We start from the raw sequence: 12,830 nt of genomic DNA on the forward strand, positions 1-12,830 counted from the left end.
TGACACAAAGATACCATTATAAGAGAATTATAAAATACAGCTATGCAAAAAGAATGAAATCATAATACCCAGAGATAGCTAACTTAAAATACTAGTGAATATCCTTCCAAACTTTTTCTATGAAAAATTCCTTTGTTCATCAAATACTGGGTACCTACTATTATATGCCAAGCACTGTTTTAGGTGCTGGGGATAATGTCAGTGAAGTGAGTGGTAGAGCAAATCCCTGCTGTGTGATGCTAACCTTTGCTGAGGTCCTACTGGGGGCGGGGAAAGGAGGCACTATAGAGCAGATGGTGGTACATGCTCTGGAGAAGAAGACAGCAGACTGAGGGAGATGAGGAGAGCAGAAGACGGTGGTGGTGGTCAGGGAAAGCTGCTCAACAAGGTGAAGTCTGGGCAGTGGGGGATACCTGGAAGAATTTCTAGGCAGACGGAGCCACCAATGCAAGACCCTGATGCAGGAGCTAGGGAGGGGTATTCAGGGACCAGTAAAGGAGCCAGAGTAGCAGGAGAGAGTGAGCAGCAGGGGGGATGGCAAGAGATGAGGTCAGTGAGGTGGCCTGGGGCCACCCTAAGGACTTGCACTGCTTCTTTGGGAGGGAACCTATTCATTTCCTCACTCACAGAAAATGTATTGAGTACTCTTTGCCAAGTGAGAGAGTACAGCAAGGAAAAAAGTAAGTCTGCTCAGGAAGTTCACACTTCAGAGGGAGAAGACCATGAACTCATAGAGACGTAGAATGTCCAAAGGTAATATGGAGTCTGGAGAAAACAGGTCAGGAGTGGGGACAAGATCAGGCAAGGTCTATTAAAGTGATACGTGAGCAGAGATCGGTAAGAACATTCCAGGAAGAGGGAGCAGCAAAAGGAGCAAAGCCCTGAGGTAGACTTCGGAAAACAGCAAGGCGGCCTCGTGTCTGGAGCAGTGAGGCGACCAGGTCTCGGGGGCCACAGTGAGGACTATCGCCGTGACTCTGAGTGAGCTGGGAGCTGCTGGAGGATTCTGAGGAAAGCAGTGAGCTGGTGGAGCATATATTTTAAAACACTCAGGCCGCACTGTTGAGCACAGATTAGCATGCGGCACAGACCAACGCAGAAAAGTGAATTAGATGCGGTCCCATAATCCAGGCCAGAGATGGAGGGGCCTGAACCTGATCGATGGGGGCAGGGTGGGGACAGTATGGTGCGGAGGGTTTGGATTCTGCAGGAAGAGCAATAGCTTTTGCTGCAGGGTTGGCTCTATGCTATGCGAGAAAGATGCAAGGTCAAGTGTGACTTCAAGTTTTTGACCTGAGTAACTGGGAGGATGCGCTTGGAGGGTAAATTTAGGAACTGTTCTGCACATGTTAATTTTGAGATGCTCAGCCACCCAGGTGGACGTGTCAAGGGAACAGCTAGATAACGAAGTCTAGAGGTTAGGGAAGCGATCCAGGATGGAGACAGGTATTTGGGAATCTTCAGTCACAGACTGTTCAAACCACAAGACTTCCTATCAGCTCACCTAGCCCTAGAGAATGAGTGTGGATATAGCAGAAGAGATGTCAAAGCAGTTGAGTGCTGATCCCTGGGCCCTCCAACATTCAGACACAGGGAGATGAGGAGATAAAGGACAGGCCAATGATGGGGGAGAAAAACCAAAGAGAGGGCATTCAAGGAAGCCAAGTGAAAGCATTTTAAGAAGGAACCAACTGCCACATGCAGCTGAGAGGTCTAAAAAATGGGATTGTATTGTTTTGCAACCACTTTTTTTTTTTCTTAAACTACATAAAAAATATGAACATCTCAATGGATATATTAGTATAAATTTTTAATAGTTGCAGAGTTTTTTGTCCTTATAGACAGTGTAGCAACTTTGTAGCCATCTCTTGAAGTACATCCCTAATGATTTTCTTAGGATAAATTCCTACGTATGGAATTGCTTGATCAAAAGTGCATGATTTTAAGGCTTTTGCATATCATCGAGACTGCTTTTATGCAACGACCAACAGTACAACAGACTGCCCACTTCCTTGAACCCACAGAAGAGTAGCTATTATAATTAATTTCTCATTTGTTGCCAATTTTGGAGGTGGACATCGACTACTAAGGAGTCTGGACATATTTCCTAACTTCAACGGCAATCTGCATTCTAAAAGTTTTCCACTGATGTTCTTTTCTATTGGGCTATATGTGTCTTTTTCTGATTATTTCATATACAATGCTTCCTGTAAACCAAGGATATTAACACATTTTTCTGCCATATTTGTCAAGTTTGTGATATGACTTTTAATTTTATTTCTGGCATTTGACGTATTAAATTTTTATGTAAATCATCAATATTCTCATTTATGACTTTTATCTTCATGACATTTAGAAATTCCTTCTCTCCCCAAGATTATAAAATTGAATATGTGGAAGTTTTAAACTGATTGGCTGGTGAAGCTATTTATCTTTTGCTTTAGGAAAAACTGTCCTCCAAAAAGTGTCCTTGCTTTCTCCTGCCTTCTGATAGTACAATTTAAAAGACCTTATTAGATTCCGTTTTCCCCAAAGTCCTATTAAAGTCACAACATATAAAAAATAGAATCCAATAATGTTAGGACCCAATGGAGAAAAAAGTAAGCCTAGCGTTAGGACAAGGGAAGAATACAAGTTACAAGGTAGTATGCATATCACAGTTATGTGTTTTTTAGAATGCTACTATTTTCCTATCTTTCATAAAAAGATTGGAAGAAAATTCAACTCACTTTTCAAACCTACCCATCATTTTTCGTTTTTAACAGATTTAAACTGTCACCCTACGCCACTCCACTACCTTCTCCATGAGTGTTAACTGAACCCAGGGCCTGATCTGGCACAGTACAAATATTTAAGTGATTACGAAGAACTTAAAGATCAGCACCTTTTTCTGATGTCTCTTTCTACACATGACTTATTAGGAAAATATTGGTGGTAGTGTAAGACCCTGGGCTCTAGAGTCAGGCATTGACTGAAAACCAGCTCTGCCATTCATTACCTGTGAGACCTGACAAGCTACCTGACATAGCCAAGCCTCCGTTTTCTCTTCTGTCAAACAGGGAAGTAGCCAGATCTACCTCACAGTCAGCACAAGGATGAGATAATGCACGGAAAGCACTCAGCACAGTGCCTGGCATACAGTAAGTACACAATAAATGTTAGCTTCTATTATCACCTTAGCTGCCCTTACATTTACTTTTAAATTCTTTAAAGATTTCATTACCTCTTTTGCTAGTTTCTGTCCTTGTTCCACACATATAGGTTTTTCTTTCATATCATTCAGTCTTGCTAAAGTTTTGGGGTCATCCCGGAGATCAATCTAATTAAGAAAGGTCAATAATGTCCCATAATATTATAAGTCTTTAAAGATAAATCAAAGCATGTAGACCCATTTAATCCCCACATTCCAATAAAAGATTAAACACAAGAACTTAATTTTTAAAACCAACTAATATAATAAATGCCTCCTTTTGGCACTACTTTTTCCAAAAATGTGATAGCATTTGTTACAACTTACAACTGAGATTAAACATGTGCACCATTTGCTAAACCTTAGGACCATTTGTCTGAAAGCAACACCACAAGTTAGGCCAGAGAAATTCTTCTGAAATGGGTAAAATCAAAGCAGACATACCTGAGTTCCTATTAATAAAAAGGGTACATTTGGTGCGTATTCCTTCAGTTCTGGTACCCACTCCTCTTTCACATTTTGAAATGAGGCTGGATTTACCACAGAGAAGCATATAAGGAAGACATCAGTCATTGGGTAAGATAAAGGCCTCAGACGATCATAGTCTTCCTAAGGAAGAAAGAAAAATCTCATTATTTCCATTTCTTTAGTTTACTAACAATATGTACCTTAGATCACATGGTCAAAGAAGCAAAGTCAGGAGTACTCCACAAGTGGAATATATGGTACTCTACGTAAAATAAGATAATGCCATTTATTTTTGCTATTTTTTAATCTCTGAAGTTCTGAACACCAGTGGGGTAAAAATATGACAAGATCATTGACGACTACAATGAAACGTGGAGAAAACATGTGGTTACTAACGCTGTCATTGGAAACATTTTTAACTGAAAAGTTTGCACAATGAATTGATTGTAGCTAGATGTTGTCTAAGTATTATCATTTATAATAACTAACACCGAATGTTTACTGCGTCAGGTACTGATTTGTATGCTCTCCCAAGTATTATTTATTTAATCCTCATAACAACTACATGATAACGTAAATACCATTATCCCTGTTTTCCATTTGAGTAAACTGAGGCACAGAAGTTACATAACTTGTGTTAAGGATGTGAGGCAGTAAGTAAAGGAGATGGGATTTAAACCCTGGCCGTTTTACTCCAGAGCCCATGCCTTGCCCACTATACATCTTCGCTGAGACCGTAAATCTTTGCTTTCCCTGTGTTTTTTTTTTAATTGTGTGTGTGTGTGTCTGAAAATTTAAAGATAGAAAAATATAGAATAAATCCACACAATGCCCCCATTTCCTCCACAATTTCCAGTCCCTTCCTGAAATGGAGATGTTTTCACATGTATCTTTCCAGTTCTTTCTCTGTGCATGTGTGTACCTACAACTGCACACATTCAAACACCTGTACATAGAAGAGACCGTGCAATCTGCGTTGTTCTGCACCCTTCAGTATGTCTTGGAGATCTTTCCAGACCAAAATATGTTAGACTACAAAGTCATTTTAAACGGCTGCTTCATATTCCATAGGAGAGCTGTGCTACTGGTGGCTGTTGTAGCATCTCTGTCACAAAAGGCAGCGAAGATCTTGTCTGGCTTAGACTATTTTCTGTGACACAAAATTCTGCTTATTTACATTCTGGTGAGTGAACAGAGGCAGGATTCCATTTTTTTTCAGGGCTAGCCTGTCATTTGGTTTCAAGGAAACTATTTTTGGCGTAGGCCACCACCCCACTTAAATGACCCACTTTACTACTAGAACTTCAATGAACGTGGAACTAAAAGAACATTTCAACACATCTTTCACTCTCAGTCTCAGCAGTAGAATTTCCCTTGTGGAACCATTTTCCTGTCATGTCCTCTTCTAACACCTTTTCTTACTGCAATGTGCAACTCAAGCATATGAATATCTCAGAGTCATGATTTTGGAGTTAAGCCTGTTTTTCTGCAGTGTTTTCGAAGAGCCCACCCACAGTCTGGAGCCGTGGGCACTGAAAGATTTCTCAGGTATTAGCTATTACCCGACAAGAGGGGAAATGCCATCTCCAACCTTCTTTACCCTTTATTTTCAAAAGTGGAGGCCTCTAACTGGTCTTGAATAAAGCAGTGTCTGGTGTTATGAAATTATTCATGAAGAAATCAAGTAGAGGCGGGTCCCAGCCAGCTACTATTAGAGGACTATTATCAAAAACAGAACATGTTTTGAAAAATCAGTTTGAATGTTAAGTAGTACGATTGGGTGCATTAAATATACTGTCTGTGCTCTGCTGCCTATTTCAAACTGCATGTCAGTGGTGGTGGTGGTGGGGGGGGGAGAGACAGCACTTAATCTTAGTATCTAACCATAAACTACATTCCAAGAGAATTTGGCATGGTCAAGGAATGGGGGTACTTTTGTTTAAAAGTCTCTCCTCATCCATATGTAGACCTAACTTTCACAGAATTAGAAATGCAGATACTATCTCATTGGATTATGAGGAATGAATGAAATAATGCCACGAAAGCACTCAGCGTAGTGCCAGGTACAGAAAAGAATTCCTCCAACACTTTCACATAAATTTTTCATCCCACGGGAAACTTGATTCTCCTGTTCTTCCACAAATCCAAGCAGGGTCCCAGCAGTCCCACACCAGGCCTGCTTTTGCATCTCCCTCCAACCACAGAGAAGAAAATCCTTTAGTGAGAAATAAAATTTTTTACACTGGCATCGACACACACGAATCAAACTGAGGTCTCTTGAGGACAGTATACTTTTCAGATTAATAAAAAATAATATTATTACTGTACTAATTAGTCATTTGGGGACTCAAAAACCTTTCGACTATTTAAAATGTAACCAGAAAAAAAAAAAGATTTATATATTTCTAAGAAAACCAAATTAGGTTTTTTAAATGAAATTTTTACTTTTCAAGCAAGTTAACCTACCTCATTGGGGAAACAGAATGTGCACTCTTTCTCTAGAAGAGTATTACAGGAATGAAAAGTAAGTGAATGCAAAGTTCCCTAGAAATGCTTAATAATATTACTCCAAATATTCTGCAGAACATAAGTTTGTTATATGATTTGCCTTCATAACCTTGGTAAATACTGACTTTCCTCAATGAGAGACATGTGAGCACAAAGGAAAGATGCTAGACTAATCATTTCTAGATATTTGTTAAATTGCAGATTTTGGTGAAATAATTAAAATGTGAAGGATTTGGGTTATAAAAAAACAAAGACAAGTATGTTTAGAACTCCTTAATAAATAAATTTTACCCCTTAAGTCTGAAGTCTACTATCTAAAATGAACTCCTATCTGTAATCTCCAGGTAATAAATTGGCAGTTATTATAAGAATGAGACCTTCCTACTTCAATCCAGCCAGAGTAATGAGAAGCCTAATAATAAATAGCAAATTAAAAAAATAAATTATCCCCTATGCATACTGTACCCTGCATCATATAAAATCATGTATATCCACTGAGCAGGATCTTGGGTGAAGTTAATGGGAAATTCTGGATTTGGGGAAAAATAAATTGAAGCACGCATCACCTTTCATCTCCAGCTACTGAAATTTGACAACACAAAGAAAGTTAAAATGTGGCGCAACTGCCCTACTTTTAAATAGCCCCTTATCAAAGACAGAACTTCACACTAATTCTCTAGTGTCCTCCTAATTAACAAATCAATTATATTTTACTGCTTTAAAAAAAAGGTAGGTATTAAAACATTTCAACATGGTAACTGGAACATAGAGAAAAGTGTATTAAACACTTTTAGGAATAAAGTGCATTAAACACAAATGTTTTACATCAAAACCATGAAAAACAATGTGTGAGTTCGGTCAACAGGATTGTTGGACTACTCTGTAACATCTTTAGTTTCTAACCAACTGGCTAATGACCAATTCTTTAGAAGTGTCTTTTGGTAGCTTAGGGATTAGGCTCTCCATTCTTGTCACGACTCTTTAATCTGTGAAGATGACAACCTTAACACCCGAGAAATATCCCACACTGACAACCTGACAAGGATTCACAGACAGAAAGAGACCGAAGAAATGTGCTCTGAGAGGAAACCAAAGACCTTCCGGTGTAACAGAGCTGTAGCCAATGACCATCAGGTGGGAGACCCCCTTTTTATGTACAGTTCAGCCAGCAGTGCCCAGGAGCACCCCTACTTCTCTATTACCTTTGTCTCCCTCATGTGGACCTGGGGCTCCCTTCTATTTTAGTGGATTCTCTTTAAAATACACATTTTTTAGCATGTGTATTTTAAAAACATATCCAAAACATGAATTTTAAGCAAAACCACTCACAGCACAGGCCTTGCCGTGCTTTGTTAACTGGCAGGCTGTCCCACACTGGTCACTTCAAATCAATTAGCAAAGATTTATTAGCTCCTACTGCATGGAAGGATACATCTAAGGATACACATAAATATAAGAAATAACTGTCGCCCTGGAGCTGATAGTTTAGTTGGGAATTTAAGACACATACATATAAAAAGATAGTCATACACAACAATGGGAGAAAGAAAAGTGTAAACTGAGCAGATGAATATATAAATGCTTAATCCAAGAGACATTAATAAGGCACCTAGTATGTGTCCAGAATGGTGCTAAGTGTAATGAATCACCAGAGAAATGAAGGAAGGACAAGATTCAGATCCCATCTGATTTGTATAACATCGTAAAAATATTTGCAAAGATACCTGGATGGTAAAAATAAGGTAACGAGCTCAAATGAGCAATAATAGTACACGCAATGTAGCCGTGCACCTCAGCAGGGCTTTGCAGACCTCAAAGCCACAGTCTAGAAGAGAAGAAATCGTGATGCTGGTGTGGGAACATGCATAAGGTTAGCACAGAGGAGGAAGAATTTGATAGGTGGGGAGAGACACAAGCATTTATAACAGGCTCTGCTCTTAAGGAGTTCATGGTAATGGAGAAAAATGTATGTGAACGCAATACTACAAGTCAGAATATGGTAAACAGCAAGAGTGGTAATTAGGAGACACCAAGGAAAGACTTCTTAAAGGAGGTGGTATTTGAGTTGGGGCTCACAGAATGGACGGGATTGGCACATACACAACCTATTAGGTTGGTGTAAAAGTGATTGTGGTTTAAAAGGTTAAAAACAACTGCAAAAACTGCAATTACTTTTACATCAACCTAATATTAGCAACGTGGCCCTGGTCAAGTCACTTATTTCTCAGAGGCTTAGTTTCTCTGTAAAATGGAAGCGTGTCAGTGACAAACGCTTTGAAGACTATAAAGTGCTATAAGAACATACGCTACTCCTGAATAATCCAGGATGTTCCTTTGATTTCAGAAAGTCATTTACCAAAGCCTCTAAGCGTTTCCCTCTGTAACAACCTAGAATGAGAAAAAGTGGGATCACAAGCAAATAATTCTTTAACCGACACGCCCCCGACTTCAGAAGTTTAAAACAGCTTCTAACTACTTTAAGAAATACAGAAAATGTAAGACAACTAAGAATGCCCCTGACAACTGGTGGCTTGTGGTATATGAAGGAGCAACTCTGTCACTTCCAAAGTGCACAGTAATTTCCATCTGAAACATCTGTTTCTCGTGAGAAGCCCAAAATAGGTATCAGGCACGGCTCTTGAAGCACTGCAACCCCCAAAGGGTGCTGTACTAAAGCCAAGAGGCCACGTGGACCGAAGCTAGCTTCCGAAGATGAAAAGTGTTTTGTCATAAATCTAACTTATAAATTACAAACATTCCTACAATAATGCTTAGTAATAGTAGTCTATGAAACCTCATTTCCTTTGCATATTCCTTTTTGTCATTTCTGAGTTCATTTTGTATTTAACTTTCCGAAATGAAAATATTGTTTTTCACCCCCTTAACAATAATTCTGTTTTCAAAGGAAGCTGGGTTGGATCCATACGGGAAGCATTTTGATAAGTTTGGTTCCAAATGCATCAGTAATGAGTTTGTTGAATTTGCCTGCCACCACCTACTACTGCTGGATGAAACAAAGTTTGGGGAGGAGAAAGAACTTTTTAAAAGTGCTATACATTCCTAAGAGGTAACTGTTTTTCAAAAAGTTTCCAAACATTTGGCCTTTTTAATAATCTTCAGTTCAGTTGTAAAATGGTATTTATAGCTATCACTGACCTGATTAGCTCTTAGTAAAAGAATTCTTGAAATTGAGGGTTTAGCTTCTAACTTTCAGCAACTGTCATCTTCATATATTTTGATGTATAAGTCAGTCTCCCAAGTGATTTACCAACTATTTAAAAGCTAGTGAACCAGACAGTTGGCTTCTTTCCCGTCACTATTTTCCTTTTGACTGCCTGACTGACCCTACTAACTCCTGTTTAGGTTGGCTGGAGAGAAAGGAGAGAAAGTTTAAACGTGCTATAGCAGAAAGACAATCCGCTAGAGAACTAGCCCAGCCCTTATCTAAACATGTCATTATGAACCAGCACTTCCTCTTCTCTAAAAGGACAGGACTGAACTAAATCGCCCCATTACATGCTTCAAAATGCTCAAACTAACACTTTTTACCCTGGTGAGCAGCCCTAGTAACAGATTTAACGTGGGAGGAGATTTAAACGACGGGTAAAAAATCAAGCTTTAGGATTCTGTTTTATCTAAGCTGACCCCACAAGGCAGAGGATCAAGACTTAGCTAAATATGGCCCTCAGGCAAGTTCCCCATCTGTGAGGGGAGAATAAATATAGCATACACATGTTAAGATAAATGAGGGAGCTGGTCAAGTGTTTTGAGCTCTTCAGTAGACGAGCCTGACTTGCCAAAAAAAGACAAACCACAACTTCAGAGCTGGTGCAGTTTTCTTTTGTGCATGGTGAGACGACTTCCCTCATTGTAAAGGATTTAGAACCGAAATTCTACATAGTCTGGAGCTATAATGACAAATCTCTTTCACTAAAACAGAGGTCAGCTGGCCTACGGCATGCAGAAAGAAGGTAAATAAATGTCAGGTCATGCTTCCAGGCGGTCTATTCCTTTTTGAACTTTCTCGGCACAAGTTTCATGCTGGTGGACTATTCATTCATTTATTAATTCTAACAAATAACGACCAGCTCGGTGCTAAGCATTGTATGTGCTCTAGTGAAAAACAGAGCGGGTCCCGGCCTTCGTGGAGTTCCTAGTGTAAGCGGTGAGGGAGCAAGAGCCTCTCAACTAGGGCTGTGCTACTCTACGTCTGGCGTCTGGTGGACGTTTTGGAAATGTGGGAGATGTTTTTGATTGTCAATATGAGTGGGGGTCACTATGAATGACAGCAACTGTCATTCAGGGGTGGGAGTCAAATGTTACCACCTGTGTGCATGACTGGTGAGTGTATGCGAGGCATTGATGAACACGAAAAACCCCTTTTATAATTACTCGAATCTTAGGACCTCCTAACTCGTGTACATAAAAGCACAAAGTATGTTTTGTACGGTTTTAATGAATTTTCTAGGAAGGTAATTTTAGTGCAAATTGAAGGAGACTGTGCTTACCACTATAGAAAATTGTACAACACCGGCAATACTGCTCTTAGTATTTGAATCACCAATAAACCACAACTACGTCAGGCAACATTTGTAGCTGTTGTATTCATGGTAATTATACTTCTAGGTGCAGGCACAGGACTGCTCATTATGACTTCTGGAGTACTTCAGCTCTGGGAACTTAGGAATTCAATACTGAAATAAATATTTTTATTATGAATTACTTTCTTTTTATTTCCCCTTCATTTACTGCAAGGATGTTATACTGATTTAAAACTATGTGTACAGAGAGGTTATATTACCTGTAGATTTCATTTGAGGATAAGAAGAAACATTTGTTTAAAAGTGGGGATAGTTCTGATGGGGTTGGGGTACTGAGCCAGGCATTTAATAAATTGGACAAAAATGACTATAAATGCAAATTGGAATATGTGCTATGAAGGAAAAGAGCCAGGTACTAGGAGAGAGGACAACCAGCTTCAGTCTGGGTGGTCGGAAAAGACCTCTCAGAGGGAGCAACATCTAACCTGAGGTATGAGGGAGGGTTTAACGAGCTAGATATGGGTCAGTGTGTGCAACAGTCCACAGCAGAAAAGCCCTGACAAATTCTGAAGGCCCTGGGAAAAACGCAGGGTGATTCAGTGGGGTTGGCGAGGTAGCCATTCTGAGTCATAAGAGCCCACTGCAATGGAAAGTCAATGAAAGGTTGAGAAAAGGGAATCATGTAATGTGTTTTTTATAAAAAACAATTCAGGCTGCTTTGTGGAAAATGAATTAGAGGTGGACAGGAGCACAAGGGGAGAGAGTATTACAATAATTCAGGTGAGAGAAGATGGTGGCTTGGACTAAGTGGTAGCAGTTGACAGCTAGAGAAATGGTGGATTCTAGATATATTCTGGAAGTAAACTTAGGCTTGAGTGATGGGCTTGATGTGGGGCTCAAGGTCAGGGAAGTCTCTGGAATAATCCATGGTTCAGCTTGTTTAGTTGCCTGGATAATGCCTTTTACAGGGATGAGGAAGGCTGAGGGTGGAGAAGAACATTAGGGAGAAAACTCAGGAAGCCAATTTTGGACATGTGAAGCTTGAGGTGTCGAGAAGACTGTCGGAAACGTCTATATGGAGGAGCTCTCTACCTCTGGAGTTCCAGACTCAGCGACGGACACCTCCTTTTGGCTAAGAAGCATCTTAAATTCAGCATTTCTAAACTAAACTCATTTCTTCCCCCTCACATCTGCAACACCTCCTGTGTTCACCATCTCAGTAAAAGACATCACCACCCAATCAGGCTCAAGCCAGACCCCTGGAAGATCTCAATATCCACCCCAAACACACAGCAACTCAGTCACTTGCCCAGCCAGCATCCCTGTCCTTTCCCTCGCCACACTCCCTTACCTGAGAAGCTCTTACTCATCTTTCAGGCTTTGGTCTAGAAATTTCTTCATCCAACAAATCTTCCCTGAACCCCCATTCAGATTTAGCATCACCCCTTAGTATTTCTGTAGCACCCTGGCTTTTCCTGTCATCCCCTTTCTTACCCTGTAATAGAATTGCCTCTTATGTGTCATCTCCACAGGACTCCCTGAGGGCAGGGACTAGTCTACAAAGCCTGGTGTATAGTAGCTGCTTACTAAATTCTTGCTGCGTGAAAGAGGATAATATGGGGAAGGTGAAGTCAGAGAGGTAAACTGCAGCCAGATCACAGGTGGCTTGCACTGTGCTGGCCTGCACCTCCTTCACCGGCTACAAAGTGGGAGAAGGTGGATCAAGTGTCTGACTTCTGCAATAACAGGCTAATTTCTCAGGTTGCATTTACCACATTCAGCCAAGAATCAAACTGCCTCCTGTGATCAGGGCTATTTTTCTGTGGTGTACTGATGGGTCCAACCTATCTGCCCAAACAATGGGAGCTCTAAGGGGGAGAGCCTCAGATTGGGCCATAGACGTTGAGCATTTCAGTTCCTGCTACTGTTTTTTTCACCGCTGCCTTTTTTTCTCATTGTCTAGACATTTATTTTACCTAGGTTGACTGTCTATTGAGCATCCTTCTATTTCCTTCTTCTTCCCAAGGACCTACCTTTCCTGTATCTAGACATGCCCCTGGGGACCCTGACCCCGTATTTAGCTAAAAGAATTCCTGGTTGGTTTAAGCCAATCATGGAGTTTC

The 12,830-nt window shown here is 40.3% G+C and overlaps 1 protein-coding gene across 2 annotated transcripts in view; it reads right to left on the bottom strand.

The window, feature by feature from the left end:
• RHOQ (ras homolog family member Q) overlaps window positions 1–12,830 on the bottom strand; it is a 38,518-nt gene that overhangs the window by 3,334 nt on the left and 22,354 nt on the right. The window contains exons 3-4 of one of the 2 annotated variants that reach the window (XM_019748620.3): window positions 3,635–3,799; window positions 3,224–3,319 (exon numbers count right to left, since the gene is read on the bottom strand). In XM_019748620.3, the coding sequence (XP_019604179.1) occupies window positions 3,224–3,319; window positions 3,635–3,799 (261 nt within the window). The remainder of the gene's footprint in view (window positions 1–3,223; window positions 3,320–3,634; window positions 3,800–12,830) is intronic. The other variant, XM_019748621.3, reaches the window with a different exon arrangement.

Source organism: Rhinolophus sinicus, chromosome 2 (assembly GCF_057876585.1).
Source record: "Rhinolophus sinicus isolate RSI-liver-muscle chromosome 2, RSI-T2T, whole genome shotgun sequence".
Taxonomy (NCBI): domain Eukaryota; kingdom Metazoa; phylum Chordata; class Mammalia; order Chiroptera; family Rhinolophidae; genus Rhinolophus; species Rhinolophus sinicus.